At 33.4% G+C, this 16,701-nt stretch overlaps 1 protein-coding gene across 1 annotated transcript in view; it reads left to right on the top strand.

Annotated features, from left to right (window-relative positions):
* Window positions 1-16,701, top strand: part of LOC148624204 (uncharacterized) — a 63,777-nt gene that overhangs the window by 17,656 nt on the left and 29,420 nt on the right. Inside the window, exons 3-6 of the mRNA XM_088566745.1 lie at window positions 488-779; window positions 7,121-7,175; window positions 10,814-10,890; window positions 15,246-15,302. Coding sequence (XP_088422871.1) covers window positions 521-779; window positions 7,121-7,175; window positions 10,814-10,890; window positions 15,246-15,302 — 448 coding nt within the window. The 5' untranslated portion in view covers window positions 488-520. The remainder of the gene's footprint in view (window positions 1-487; window positions 780-7,120; window positions 7,176-10,813; window positions 10,891-15,245; window positions 15,303-16,701) is intronic.

The raw sequence follows: 16,701 nt of genomic DNA, 5'->3' as shown, positions 1-16,701 counted from the left end.
TTTTGATACCTTTAATTTTAAATGAGCACTAAAAAATTTCTAAATATTTGACCCACATAAGTTAAAAGCTGGGTCACTGTTCTGTAAAGCACGTACAGTGAACTTTCCACATCTTAGGAATCTAAAAAAGCTACAGTACCCATAGTTTTCTAATAACAAATTATCATAGTTGTAATTTTTATGTAACCAATGACATTGAGTATCTAAAATGTAATAGGATATCTTTTGTTGACTATTCAGACTGTTCTCAATTTCAAACAATTTTTTAAACAGGTCAGAATGTTTGTATCTTAGACAAATGAATACCTAGCACTAGACATAAAACCTGACTCAACAAAGATACAATTAACTAGTGGACTAAGTTAACTTTTAATTTCTATACAAGTCAAAACTTTGAAGTGAGATAACCAAAGAATACATGCATGATACATTTTTATGAGGGCACATATTGTGTAATTGAATTTCAATTCTTTTTTTATCTTTTAAGGGTTGAGAATGGTTAGAAAACCTGGAATAACCAATGATAATTGCACAGATAAGAGATACCAGCCTATTGTATTTAGTACTGATAAATTCAGTGATTGTATGTACATCAAATCAGGCTGTGAGGAGGAAGGTCTCAAATGGAAAAGGAAAAGAGGATAGAACTTGCAGGTGTGATTACTCTGTTGGATACAGTTACATCATCCAACCTAGGAATCCCTGTTCATGTGTTCCATCGGAGGAGGACTGTAGCTGTATCAAGAAATACTGTAACACAACTGAGGAGTTGTCTGCAGGTATTGAAATGATCAACCTTTTATTTATTTATTTCACTGGTTAATAGAAGTTTGTAACCAATTTTAGCTAAAACAGATACAAAATTCTTAACTAGTTTACAGGATTTATTGTTAAATTAGAAGTTATGCATGCCAACTAATGTAGATTTAACCTTTTTTCGCAAGTGTTAAATTTTCTATTTTCATTGTAATATTTTATTACACCTTATGGGTAAATAGGAATCCTTTTGCCTTGTCCCCTAACTCTTTGATGGATTCTACTGAAGAAAAAAATTGAATATTAACAGTTACCTGACCTAATTATAACTAATTATTCCCCTACATGCTAAGTAGGAGGTATTAAGTAGCAGTCTTACTAAAAATCAGACAAAATGTGTTTCATGCACAGGGATTGAAATTAGTCTGGATATTTGTCTAGACCACAGGTCTAATAGACAAAAAAATTGCCTTGACCTGCAAGCAAGACACTAGACCTGATTTCATAGATAGCCTTGATAGAATCCTGAACTGAATAACACAAGGTGGTTTGTATTTAAGTGGCAATTGGTTCATTTTAGTTGTGTTTTTTATTGCTATGAAGTCTGGATCCTTTTAGATGTTAATTTTTAAGATAAATGAATGGAAATAATGTCAGATAATGGGAATTGGAACTTAGAAGACAACAGAAAATATTATCTTAGAACTTGAAAGGCTGCAAACTTTCCATTGATCAACTTATTATAGCCTTGTATAGACATTGACCCAGTGGTTCTGAAATGTTTGGCACTGCTTTGTCCAGTCATATACCTGAATTTGTTCCCTTATTTCAATGGAGGATCATTTTTAAGGAGTAGGTTTCGACCCCCCCTCATAGTTTTTTCGCTAGATGTTTACATTGGTGTACTTTCATTCAGAACTACTCAGTTATTTCCCACACTTTAATTTACTGACATTTGTGTTACTAGAAAGGCTAAGAAGTTCCACTTTGGTTTACATTGACATTGATCAATATTGAAGAATGTTTGAAGTATGCCTCTCAAATTCCTTGAGCGTTAAATGACTGGAATTAAGAAATTACTACTTCTGGGTACATTTCCGAAAAATTCTTCTAGACCACCGGATCGGTACAGTAAAGCATTTTGCTAGACCGTGACTGATTTTACTAGAAAACCCACCAAATTCAGTTTTCTTTCTTGTTCAGAAACAGTTACTGATCACATAACCAGTCTTAGTTCTTCATTTGGTTGTTGCATTTTTATGATAAAAATTATATTGATTGTACATAATATTTGCTTTTTTCAAGAGTTATCGTTCTTGATTTGGTTTCATTTGGTTGGTTTTAGTGAGACATGAATGTATGATGCAACTTCTATTTTAAATTTTGATCCCAATTAGTTTTGAAGTCAAAAGGTGCATGTTAACAAATCAGTGAGTGGGTTATCATGTTAGCGAGCATTGCTCACAGTTTTTATAGTTTATTAATAACATTCTTAGAGTGTTGTTTATGTCCCTCTTTCTCCTTGTAATAAAGCAATTTGTTGGTGTAATTTGAATCAGGAAAGCTAGATATAAGTCATGTATGTTTGCCGTTTTATTAGCTCACCTGGCCTAAAATAAATGTGTCGCGAGGGGACATGGAAATGCTGGGTGTCCGTCCACCCGTCATTGTTTTCCACACTTTGTTTTGTAACGCTTTTACCTAATAAGTCTGTCTTGGTATGTGGCCTTACTTTGAGAAATTAAAGATTACGTTTGATTTTGAATACCGTTAACTGATTTTAAGTTATAGCCCATGGACTTAGAAAATTTCAGTGAATTTACAGTTTTCCACACTTATTTACCAATTGATTTTATATCTTTGGTATGTAGCCTTACTATGAGAAGTTGCAGATTATTCGACTTTGGTTATGGTTAATTGATTTTTATGGAAGTTACAGCCCTTGGTATTAGAAAATTTCAGTGAATTTACAGTTTATCACACATTTTATTTTGTAATGCTTTTACCAATTGATTTTATCTTAGGTATGTAGTCTTGCTATGAGAAGTTACAGATTTAGTTCGACTATAGTCATCGGAGCCTCTTGTTTTTTTTGTCTGAGTATGAAAATTTTTGATTGAATTAAAAATTTTATGCAATATAGTGTCCAAACAATTCCATATGCTTATGTGTCAAAAACTAATACAGTGGAACTCCCCTAAACCGGCCCCTCTGAAAACCGGAATCCTCCGAAAACCGATCATTTAGTTTTGGTCCGGAATTTTCCCCTATATAATTAAGTAAAAATTTCCTCCCTAAACCGGCCCCTCCGAATTCCGAACATCGGCTGCAAAATTCGGTCCCAAAACCCATTTCTTTGTAAAAATTAACCTCCGAAAACCGGTGAAAAGTTTGCCGACAAGTAAAATCAATGAGCCTTGTAAAGAGTACGATTACTCTTTAATTAAAAACAACAATACAACTTTTACGTTTATTCTTGATTTGAACACAAACATACACAAATACCTATCAAAGGATGTGTGTAGAAACATACAAACAGTGCAATCAGATAATCATCAATAGGATCGGATCGATCACAAGATCAATAACATTGTACTTCCGGTATCCATATACGGAACGGATACGAAAATTTCCGGAACCTCCGAAAACCGGCACCTCTGAAAACCGGCCGATTTCTTTGGTCCCATGGGCAGCCGGTTTTGAGAGGCTCCACTGTATTCTGTTCACAATTGCCCCAACTGTTCAGGGTTTGACATCGGCAGTTGAAGCATGCAGTGCTTTCGGATGCTTTTTTATTGTTTTGAGTTAAAGGACTTTATTTGTACCAAAATAAGGTGATTTTTCTGTTTTTGGACTATAACACAAAACTCTTGTCCTGACACAACTGGGGCAATTTGAACCACACTTAGTATGAATGAATAGATGTGGGGATTTTGTTTATTTTTAGTCCGATTATGAAATTTTTTTATTGAATTAAAAATGTTATGCTATATAGTGTCCAAATAATTCCATATGCTTATGTGTCAATAACTGAAATGTTGCTAATTTAGGCAGTTGAGCCATTGAGGCTCTTTAAAGCCTTTAGATTTTATATGGACAAATTCTGGGACCCATCTCTTATCCCTGTGGAATGGAATTTAATACTTTCACAGAATCTTTGTTACATGTTCCCAGTGTGTACCTCCTATTTAGATTTTGATCTGAATCAATTTGGGTGTTTCATATAGCAAAACATGGACTTTGTAATTTGTTAATATGGTGGGACCTATCTCTCATCTGTTACTCCTGCTATATTACTGAATGGAATTGAATGAAACTTTCCCAAAATCTTTAAAATCTTATCTTATTGTGCACCTCCTATTTTAGAATTTTATCCATATTAATTTGGGTTTTTCACAATAGTTAAACGTGGACGTGGACGTGGACTTTTGTTAATGTGGGGACAAGAGGGGACCCATTTTTTTTCCTTTACTTCTCCTATGTATACCACTGAGTTGAATGAAACTTTCACAGAACTCTTATTACATGTTCACATTGTGCACCTCCTAATTAAGAAAACAACTTGGAAGAAGTGGATGAACATTGCTATCAGTTTTTCTAGTTAAGTTTTTGATTTTATACACATCCATAATATATAGTATGTAATTATGGTATTTCCCTTCATGGGAAAGACCTTATTGTTTTCTTAATGTTTCTTTTCTTTTGATATTTGCAAAATTTCCTTTGACATGATCCTCCCTATTCATCTTTCAAGATATCATTACCAAATTTTGACCATGGATAGAGGTCATTTAATTTCTTTCAATTCCCAATATCTTAAAAACCTTAATAGATAGAATCAATCTGAAAACAGTTTCATGTACACAAGAAGAAGAAAATCTGATTAATAAACATAAATTGTTTATTGTTATTAAACCATAGGGGAGTTATATCCCTTGAAATACCATACTAAAGTTTTTCAAATTTATATTTCAAGAACTGGATTACAGGGTGCTAGTTTTTTTTCTTCCAAAATTTACTTTGACACAGCCCTGTTTCATCATCTTTCAAGATATCATTACAACATTTAGGACTTGTACAGAATAACCCTGTGAAGAATTTGTAGAACCATTGTAGAAGTTATCTTGGATTAGTTGCATTTTTTTCAACATGGTCCCCCAAACTCATTTTTCAGATATGTAGATGTCATCATGTTCTACTAGAAATTGACCCTGCTAAGGATTTCATTATCATCTTCAAGAGTTATGTCCCTTTAAAACAATTTCTTTCAATCACTCATATCTTGAAAACCAAAATAGATAGAGTCACTGAAAACTGTTTCATGTACACAAGAAGAAGACCTGATGAATAAAAATACATATGTATTTTGTTATCAAACCATACAGGAGTTATATCCGTTGAAATATCTTACTAAAGTTTTTCAAATTTATAAGTTGGGTTAAAAAAAAAAAATTGGGGGTGGGGGGGGGGTGGGGGGGGGGTGGTGGGTAGTATGGCGGGGTGGGAGGGATGGGGAAGCTGGGTTGAACACCCTTTTAAACTCAAAACAATACCAATGAGTAGCAGTAGAGGATCCGGGGTGGGGGGGATGGTGGATCCCCCTTAAGTTAAAAAATTGTGTGTGTTAAATCATGAAAAGCATTCACTTCGTGACCCTCACTGGTGATCCTGTCAAGAATTTTTTTTTCCCCCCCCCTTACCTAAAACTCTAAATCCCCCACTGGGTTTTGGGTTTGCCAGTCATGCCAGTTTACTCTTTAAAAGGGGAAGGGTTTGGATTTCGGGCACAGATGTTTATATATAGAAGGTGGAAGGTTTATTTCGACAAACTCTACGCTTTTCAATGCCTGGACAGTTTTGCAACTTAGAAAAAAGGTGGATGTCATTTAATTAAGCAAAATAGTTAACATATAATACTTGTGTAACACATGTAAACATGATCCAACAGTACATTGATTGAGCATGCACGAAAGCGTATTATAACACACAAACCAATGACGGTCTCCGAATTGGGATATTTCCGTAGGAAAAAGATTGTTTCAAAGACAAATTTAGGAAGTACACAACACTACATATATACCACATATCACCAAGATATTCGACCTTATATGGTTTCATAGGAGTTGCAGTTCAAAGAAATTGGTCTCTTCCTTTAGTATTATAGATGATAAGAGATTAGTGCATACATACATCATATGAAATGACCCTCTCGAGAAGCCTTACATTTTGAAACCAAGTTTACATCTGGCAGACTGTCTGTTCAAAAGTTATGACAATTTAAATGTTTTGCAATATCCAGTTTGTGACCTTGGCATAATTGTATGACCTTGACATTGTAAGTTTTTTCAAGGTCAAGTAATCCTAAGGTGTATGGTGGTAGTTTCATGTGTCTAGGACTTCCTGTTATGGAGTATATTATTGTATCATATTTTAATATTCATTGTACTCAAAATGAGCTCTGTAATTGCTCAGATTGTTTTGTAATTTTGTTGCAAATTATCTGTAAATTATCATACAGTTCAGATATGAGATCTCTTGTCTTGTTTTGGATCTATTGAAATTTTAGTTTTTCAGAGTGAGGGTATATATTTTAAAATCCACATTACACACACAAATGATCAGTACACAGAAAGAAAGATCTGTTTAAGTACAACTATTTGACAAAATACCAAGAACCATTATAAAGAACCAACGATACTATGACAACTTAAAATATTCATATTTGCCAATGGTTTTATGAATTTCATCAATACCTATTTATAGTTTTGATATTGCGTCATTTTTTTAACTTCATGGAAGGGGGTCATTTTGAAGGTCTAAATGAGCACATTTTTAAATATCAGAGTTTCAACATTGATAAGTCATATATACTTGTTTGAAGAGTACGGTCATTATGTGCAAAAATTGAAAGTTCTTAGTGGGTAAGGTTGTTGCATATCAAATGAAAGGTCTTTAAGTGTACATCCGAAATATCAATTGTCTCAAAATAAATGAGTTGGATGAGGTCAATGAGTGCAAAACTTAACTTTTTTATATAGTTAGATTGTCGCACATCAAATTAAAAGGTTGGGATTAATAAGTGCAGAATGCTAAAGATCAACGAAAGTAGGGTTGTTGTATATCTAATGAAAGGTCGTCAAGTTTACAATACAAAAATCATGATGGAAACATTGACAATTGACTAGGTTACCAAGTGCAAAAAAAACACCCCAAACTTTGTAGAAGGTAGCATATTATGTATCAAACCAAGTATCTTTACGTGTATATAACAAAGAGATAGTTTTCAAGGGAAAGAAAGACCTTTCAATTGTTTAACAAACAATTGACATACTAGTTTTATTTTAGCAATTTGTTTATTTTACAGATTACAAATGTATTTCCAAAGGTGGTCTGACATTGACTGTTTGTAATGAAATCAAGTAAGTTTAATACTACTTTAATATGCGTAATAAAAAACTATCTATTTCATGAAACAAGAGAGTTATAAGCTTTAGAAAAAAAGTATCCATTAGTTAAAGAATCTGCCATTAATTAATAAATACTGATGTCTTGAGAACATTCTTAACGTAGAATTTTTTTCAGATTCTGGTAATTTTTCCCTTTTTGTGGCACAGAGGCCTGAGGTGATATTTCTAACACTAAATTTGTTAAAATCATGCACCACATGTGTTTTGCCCCTAGATCATAGATGGGTTCAATTACTTTCAATGGTTACAACATTTCATGAAGGGAACTGATAAAGCCTAGGCGGTAGTCAAAAGGAAAGTCTGTATAACTAATGTTAATATCAGGGTAAAAGTAATTGATTTAAATAATGATTACATGGGTAAAGTAAATATGATTACATCTGATCACAGTGATTAAAAAATAATTAATAATTATCTGAAAGATGTTTAGGTATAAATATAGTAAATATTCATGATGTCACAAGGACTGCCCCTTTTAGGGTAAACAATCTATCATGAAGAGAAAGCCAGTGGCCATGGGATTGAGTAATATTTTTCAATTTAATATAATTTGACAGATATTTCATTTTTGTACTTAGAATATTCCAGGTCTTCATTTTGTTGTTCAAGTTTTTTTTCACAGCACTTTAAACAGTGGTGGGGCTAGGTTCAAAATTGTATGTAAACAAGCCAAAAAAGTGCCCCAAAAATGCCACATTACCCTGTTTTGAAAGTTACAAAGGTAACTTGGCTTATGAACCTAAAAGAGTGATACATAAAACTGCTTGATTTCTAAAGGTTTAGTTACAAGGGGCATCACTTAAAATATAGGGTTGCATTGAAAGCAATGGTAGCATTTTTATTGAATTTATTCCTTTAACGTGTTGGTTTTCTTTTTCCGACGCATTTGATATAGTTTCGTATTTTAACCTTTGACCTTCAAGACGCTCTTCCATGGGAAAGCAAGTCACCTGATCGCAATTCTGTTTCCCGATTGGCCAAATACTGATATCTTAGTGGCGTTAAAAAAAAACTGTATTGAAATTGCGTGCCATTTGTTATTTTCTTGATATAAGTAAAAAGAAGAAGATTTTACTGCGTCGGCTATCATTTTTTAAAGAGAGTACTTGTTTTCAAAAGTCTAGTAAAGCATACCCTTTTTCCTACGCAGGGTTGCCAAAAATCCTGGGATTTTTTAGTAATGCCAAATCCAGTGGGCAATAGTGACTCCCAAAATATCCTCTTTTTTAGCTCACCCGGCCTACGGCCATGTGAGCTATTGCCATCACTTGGTGTCTGTCTTTGTCATCATTGTCGTCATGGTTAACAATTTTTTCTAACATCTTCCCCCTGAAACTACTTAATAGATTTGCATGAAACTTATATTGATTGTTCTTTAGAGTATCCTGCACAAAATGACCATTTGGATATTTTATCAGTTAAAAAACATGGCTGTCATTACTAAAAATAGAACATATGGGTCAGACAGTAGATTTTTACATATATCTCCAAAACTGTTAGGTTTAGCCAAATTTTTACTGGGTAAAAGTATTTATCATGATGAGATCTTTCTGTGATCAAAATTTGGTGAAAATATGTATGCCCATATTGGAGTTATTGCCCTTTTTGGAGGTTTTTTGCAGTTTTGATCTTATTACTTTCAAAAATCTTTTTCTCAGAAACTACTATACAGAATTAAAAAAATTGAACATAGTGGTTGGACAGTAGTTTTGTGCTTATATCTCCAAAACCTTTAGATTTAGCTAATATCTTTCAATTGCTGAAATGATTTTTATTATAAGGCCAACAAACATCTCCAAGGATCTAAGTTGTCAGAAGACTCCATGTATGAGTTACTGCCCTTGAGAGGAGAAAAATGATGAGGATTTTTTTTTTACAGTTTTCAGCTAATATCTTGAAAACTATGATGGATAGAATGAGACTTTCGATTGCTGAAATTATTCTTATTATAAGGCCTACAAAATTCTTCAAGGTTCAAAGTTGTCAGACCAATCTATGTAAGAGTTATTGCCTTTGAAAGGCAAACAATTATGTTTTGAGCAGTTTTCAACCTATATCTTGAAAACTATAATAGAAAGAATGAAACTTTTAGTTGATGAAATAATCCTTATGATAAATTCTACCAAAGTCTTTCTGAAGTCAGAATTGTCTTACAACTCCTTGTTAGAGATATTGCCCTTGAAAGGCAAATTAATTTTTGTCTGACGTGATCATGGCTTGTCCAGCTATCTTCTCCCATATTTTTTGAACTACATTTTTTACAATATTTTACAGGATATTTCTACACATGATAAAGGTGTGCAGGGCCAAAGGATTTTGATTTTCTTGAAATATTATGGAACTAGTTACAATTAGTCATTTTACTCAGAAATATATGGATCATGGCTTGCCCAGCTATTTCCTCGTACAGTTTTTAAACTACGTCTAAAATATTTTACAGGGTATTTCTACACATTATGAAGGTGTGCAGGGTCAAAGGATTTTGATATTCATGAAATATTACGGAAATTGATAATAGTTAGACTTAGTCAATTTTCATCAGAAATAGTGCTATATGGCTACAGTGTATATCATGATGGTATGCAAGGTCATAGGATCTTGATTTTTGTGGAATACTTTGGAACTAGGTGATAGTTGGACTTTGTAATTTTGGTCAGAAATATACCCCAAGCAACAAAGTTGGGGATTTGTTATTGGGGTATTAACATTTTTTATGTGTCTGTCAATCTGTCCATCAGTCCTCTTTTTCTCATCGCAAGTATGTTTGCAGTGCTGAGCCTAACAAACCAAATATTTACTGCATCAACCAACAGTACATAACCTTTCTGAATCTGCAAACCCTGTCTTCATACAAAATAAACATGTTCTTTATTTGGCAAATCTGGTGAGCGGGGCATCAATTAGTGTCTTGCAGACACATTTGATTTACAAAAAAAAAAAATCACTACCGAAATATGAAGCGGGGGTTCCTCCTGTGACAAATCCTTTATGAAGTATACTTGTAAATTTACTCTGTCATTAACTGTTTTTGAGATGATGTGGACAAATTGATTCATGAAAGCACCCTGACAGCAGAACATTTTTCTCTTTTTGAATATCAAAATATTGTGCAATATTGTATCTAATTAGTTGTTACATCCACGATGAATTCAACCACACTTGCCCCAAGTGAACAGCTTTAAACTGGCTGGTGTCATATCATGCTGCACTGGTCAAAGTTTTTTTTAAATAATATTTTGTCAAGTCATTGCACTGTTCTTGTCCATATAGTATGTAAAAATATGTATATTTTTTGGTTTCCATCTGAATGTTCATTACTTGCTTTGCCTATTTATGGTAATTTTGTACTTTCCAGTTTACTAACAAAGATATCTTAAAAGGTCATTTCAATAAAAACTCTTCAGAGAGTTGTGCAAAAACATATCTGGTGTGCCAAAACATATCTGGGGTTTAAAAATTACTCACCCACCCACCCCCTAAAAATGTCTAGTACCACCCAATGAATTGCCACATTGGTTTAAAGTATAACAAAAACTGTGCCTATGATAAGATGCTTATGACATAGTCCACATTGTTACTCTTGTTTTTAGTACAAAGGTGCCACCCACTGTTGTACCAGTGACACCCATTCAACTGCATCAATTACCTCTGTCTACAACTTTTACAGGTAAACTTTCTTTATGTTTATTTATTAATTTACAATGTGGCTATTATATATATATTTATGAATACAATTCTGAACAAATATTGTATTGTAGAGTAGAAAAAGATTAGCTGCATGAGAAATAAACCTTTACCCACTGTAATATGTACCATTGTCCTTGTTGGTGTTGGCATTGTTGTTGTTGTTCTCCCTAGACACTTGGTTTATGTGTGATAACTTGAGTATCAGGAGGTTGATCTTTATAAAATTTTATGACAAGGTTTCAAAACACAAAATAATGGATGGTTTTGATTTTGGGAGTTATAGCCCCAACCGTTTTATAATTTGAGGCCAAAAAGGTGCCTTAAACAGGTTTTTCATAGAATTCGTCTTTAAAACTCCAGTTTAAGCAGAGGAATGTGTGTAACATTGTTTTACAATGTTCCATTCCTCAATGGTCATACTAAGATTGATTTTGGGGATAAAGACTTAAACTTTTCAGAAATTAGGGGTCAAACAAGGGGGAAAGAAACATGCATTTTCTTGGTGTCAAGACAAGATCCTGTTTATTTTTTGTCCAATTTTAAGATATTTTTTATTGGATTCCTCAGACTGTAATTTTATAAGGGTTGACAATTTATGTCTGATATTGGAAAATGTTAGTTGGTCATTTGCAAAATTTGTTGGTCAATGGTTAGCATTTTTTACTGTTTCCAGACCTTGTCGCCTACGTTTTTTTTAAATAGTTTTAAGGGGTCAAAGGGGCCACAACCCCAAAAATAGGCTTTTTAATTTTTGGTCCAGTCCAATTGAGAAATTTTTTTATTAGATTTCTTGAAAATCTCTGCTGCATTTTTTGGGGGTTTTGACTCAAAACTTTTTAGAGATAGGAGCAAAAAGAGTCCACAATTCTTATCATGTGTCAATTATTTAATTGTAATCAAAATTCAAATTTTAATGGTGTGTCCATACTGCAGTCATATCAAACTACACCCTGCAAAGCTTTTATTATCATTATAACCCATGCAACAAGTTGAAAAGGTATAAAGTTTATGACCTGTGTGTCAAATTGTGTATTTGTCATAGTAGGCATGTGGCCTGGAAAGCACCTCCATTTTTTGACTAATTATACTCCCCGCAAATGAAGTTTGATGGGAGTATATAGGTTTCACCCTGTCTCTCCATCCGTCTCTCGATCCGTCCAATCTATTTTCTAAACAGCTTGGAACATTGTTATCAAACTTTGTGGGATGTCATATAACCTCATGGATTTGTGCATGCTGTCATAAAATCATGTTTGGACAAAAATTGTTAAAATGATGGCTGTTGAACTTAGGCATTTGTTTTTTAGCAAAACTTGATCTGCACCTCTTCCTAAACGACTTTCAGGATTGCTATGAAACTTATTGAGGTTTTTATTTCAAAATGTAAAAAATGAAGAATATTGGTTGCTATGGTAACCAGATCTAAACCAATCAGATTGCTTTGTACTTTATTGTAAATTGTTTGCCTTAAGACACATTTCATTAATATAATTATGTAGTTTGACAAATTTCCACCATTAGATATATAAAATTACATTCAAATTGTAATTTTTTTGTGTTTTTTAGTCCCAAAATTGGCAGTTGCTAAGGAGTGGTCTTTGCTATGGTAACAGTGAAAATGTTTTTTTCATTTTTGTATTTTATGAATTGTTTTTCCACTTTATCCAACATATTGCAAGTCAATTTGGTTCAAATGTCTGACATCGATAAATCACCCACTGCATAATTTTTAGGCAGACTGCTACTTAAATTACCATATTGGGATCTGCATATCATCAGGAATTTATGTTTGAACAAAAATTGTAGAAATAATGAACACCGGTACTTGCCCAATTTTTCAGTAAAACTGATGCTTTGTTCACAACCTTCCTTATGGACTTGCAGGATTGTTATGAAACTCAATGGAGTGTTAGATATGGAGATGTGCATACAGATTAGAATGAATTATATATACATTTCATTTTATAGACATTTGCTTTGACAATGCTCCATCTTCAGACTTATTCCCTTTAAATTGTAGTGAATGGTTAAAAGCAACAAAGGCTTAGATGGGATAAATAAAAAATTGCAAAGGAGCAAATTTTTTAGTTCCCTACTGGCTTGAATCAAAGGGAAATTAAGATTTGCACTCCATTAGTTTGTCCGTCTGTCAGTGGGGATTTCCCGCACTTGGCGTCCGTCGTCGTCTGTTGTAGTCGTGCCTTGTCGTTGTCCGTCGTCGCTAACAATTGTACAAAACTCTTCTCCTCTGAAACTACTTAGACTAATTAGAATCAAACTTGGTATGAATGATCCTTCAGGTATCCTGCATAGAACTGATGTGGGGATTTTTGATTAGTCAAAAAACATGGCCGCTGTTACTATATAGAATATAGGGGTCAGACAGTAGTTTTTTACATATATCTCCTAAACTGTTAGGTTTAGCTGAATTCTGTTTGGGTAAAAGCGTTCAGCATAATGAGATCTATCTCTGGTCAAATTTAGGTTTTAATCCGTTAAGCCATGTTGGAGTTATTGCCCTTTTCAATGATTTTTGCTATTTTTAATGTTATTTCTTTCAAAAATCTTCTCTCCTGACACTACTTGGCCAATTGAATCCAAACTTGGTATGAATGATTCTTGGGGTATACTGCATAGAACTGCTGTAGGGATTTTTGATTTGTCCAAAAACATGGCCTCCATTACTAAAAATAGAACATAGGGGTCAGACAGTAGTTTTTCACATATATCTCCAAAACCATTAGGTTTATCCAAATTCTTTCAATAGCTGAAATGATCCATATTATTAGGACTACAAAAGTCTTCAAGGATAAAAGTTGTCAGATGAGGTTTCACTAACCACTTCTAAAGTTTCCATTACTTTACATGTTAAACAAGTAATTTTCAATGTTTCACTGTGAATTCCCAGGACAAATGACACCATTGTTAAGCCCTCAAAAAATCATTATTCTAATGGTATGATGACCGTAGAAATTCTTCACAAATTTTACTTGAATAAAAAATACTGGAAATCAACATTTTTACCTTTTCTGCTAACTGACAGCATGGAGGCAAATTATTCACACATGTAAAAAATATTCATACACTTTTGTAGTAAATTACAAATATGATTTTAAAATACACATTATCAGCTTTATTTTAACTACTTTTAATCAGAATACACACAAATAATGCACTTACGGTGCATATTTCTAGGTTCAGTGTGTTTTTGGTACTATGTAGGGGAGGTGGCCATTTGACCCGGAAGTGGTTAGTGAGACCTGACTCCTTGTAAGAGTTATTGCCCTTGAAAGGGGAAAAATGACCTTTTTTTAAGTTTTCAGTCAATGTCTTGAAAACAGTGATAGATTAAAAGAAACATTCAATTGTTGAAATGATCCTTATGATATGCCCTACCAAAGACTTCTTGAGTCAAAATTGTTGGACAACTTCTTGTTAAATTTATTGCCTCTGAAAGGCAAAATTTAACCAGCACTTGGTGACCTTTAAGCGTACGTTTAGGTATCCTGTGTGTGGGAAACCTAAACGTCTCAAGGAGTGTAAGTCCTACCAAAGTCGACTTCTTGAGCCAAAATTGTTAGACAACTTCTTGTTAAATTTTTAGCTATTGAAAGACAAAATTTAACCAGGTGAGTGATTCAGACTCCTAGGAGCCTCTTGTTTTCTAAATGCTTGGAGATATTGAGCTAATTTTTGGTATGCAAGTCTACCTTGATGAGTTACACATCAAGTTTACATTTTTTCCGCTTCCCTGATTTTTTCCCAAGATACCAACTTTAAGTTTTACACACCTTTTTCTTAAGACTGAAGATACTAAGTTGTTTTTTTGACAAATCAGTCAACTAATATTTGAAGTGTTTTCGGTAGTATTTGGGTCAGTGATGTAAACAGCCGGTAGGGAACTATGTGTTGTTTTGCAATACTCTCAGAATGCTTGTTTAATATATATATTTTACAACTGATGAATTCCATCTAAATGGGGAAAACATTTTAATTATTGAATCTGTTGGATTAAATGTGTGTCACTGTCATTTTTGCTGTAGCTTGAGTCATTTCATTTACCTGCATACAACTCAAATGACATGAATATGCAATGTCTTAGAGGACACTCAACTTAAAACATAGAGGTATGAATAATGTTTCCATTTTTACTAATCCATGGAACCCCAAAAGGATCCTTATCTACTCCAAGTCTTCAGCATATTCCACTAATCTCAAAACTAATATTAGGTACTGAAGCTTGTGTTTTTTTTGTTAAGAATGACTTTAAAAACATGTTAATTTATAACAAATGCCCAATATATTTTGACAAATAATACTGTATTTATGTTTCAGAAATTAGTGGAGTTGATGCTTCTGTGGTTATAGTTCTAATTTTACTTATTTTGATAGGTAAGTGACTTACTGGTAGTCTTTATGGCACATAAAGAATGAAAGTGTTGTCATTGACAGGATGTAATAATGTGGTTATCTGTCTGTCTGCCTTTCTGTCAATATTACTCTAATATATGAACACTTAAGGACTTTAAGTGTGATGTGTAATTTTGTGTAGTAGGTACTAATTAACATAGTACCTTACCACAAAAGTCCAGGCTTGATTGATTTTTTGGGGTGTGATCTATATTGGAATAAGGGGGCAAATAGAGACCACTTTGAATCTGATCGAAATCTTTTTCTGTATCAAATATTTATTCTCAACCAAATTCAGAGCTGAATAATTTAAAGTGGTGTAGTCATATCCAGCTTGTCCCACCTGTTCAATGTTTGACCTATGTGGTTGTATCCAACTGCACCATATGGAGTATTTAATTATGTTATTGAATTGGACCTTCATAAATGAAATCTATGAATCAGATAGCCTACGTGAGCTATTGCCAACACTTTGTGTCTGTCATCATTGTTATCATTAACAATTTTTTCAAAATTCTCTCCTTTGACACCACTTGACCAACTGGAACCAAACTTTGTGGGGATTTTTGATCCATCGAAAACATGGCCGCCATTACTTAAAACAGAACACAGGGTTTAGACAGTAGTTTTTATATGCCTGTCTAAGATGGGAAGTATTATGGTATACAGTTATCAGTCCGTCCATTATCCACACTTTGGACAATAACTCATAAACACTTTCACTAACTTTTATGAAACTTTGGTGAATTGTTCATATCTATTGACATAAGCTCCCTTTCGATTTTTATAATTGCAGATTTTTAGTTTTCGTTTGAATAATTTTTATACTTAAAAATAGAGGATGTTCAAGTTTTCGGACAATAACCTAAAAACACTTTGACCAACTCTATTGAAACTTTGGTGAATTGTTCATATCTATTGACATGACCTACCTTCCGATTTGTACAAATTTCTGTGTTATGAAGTTTTACTCTTTTAAAAAAGACAGAAATGGCCAAGGAAATTAATTCGTTGAAAAGTTGTTGATAACGGCCCATTTATTATGATAGTGCCAAATTTTTTGTACATTTTTATTTATTTACTGTTTTTGGGTGGGGGAAGGGTATTTGAGAGGGCTTACCATATTTTTAGTTGATCATATAAATTCATTAAAAGCATAAGGACAAGTTTATAAGGGCAACAGGCATATCATGCGCTTAAGAGGAGCTCTTTATTCACATATATCTCCAAATCATTAGGTTTAGCCATATTCAGACGTGAGTGAAAGTGTTCAGCATGATGGAGTCTATCTGTTGTCAAAGTTTCGTTTTAATCCATTAAGCCATGTTGGAGTTATTGCCTTTTTTGCCTAAAGAAAGAATATCGTTTAGCTAGGTCCTTT

This window comes from Perna viridis, chromosome 2, assembly GCF_037379345.1.
Source record: "Perna viridis isolate PV_CMFRI_1.1 ecotype Kerala chromosome 2, ASM3737934v1, whole genome shotgun sequence".
In the NCBI taxonomy this organism is placed as follows: domain Eukaryota; kingdom Metazoa; phylum Mollusca; class Bivalvia; order Mytilida; family Mytilidae; genus Perna; species Perna viridis.
The sequence above is the reverse complement of the archived record's forward strand: the minus strand, read 5'-3'. Positions and strand labels throughout refer to the sequence as shown.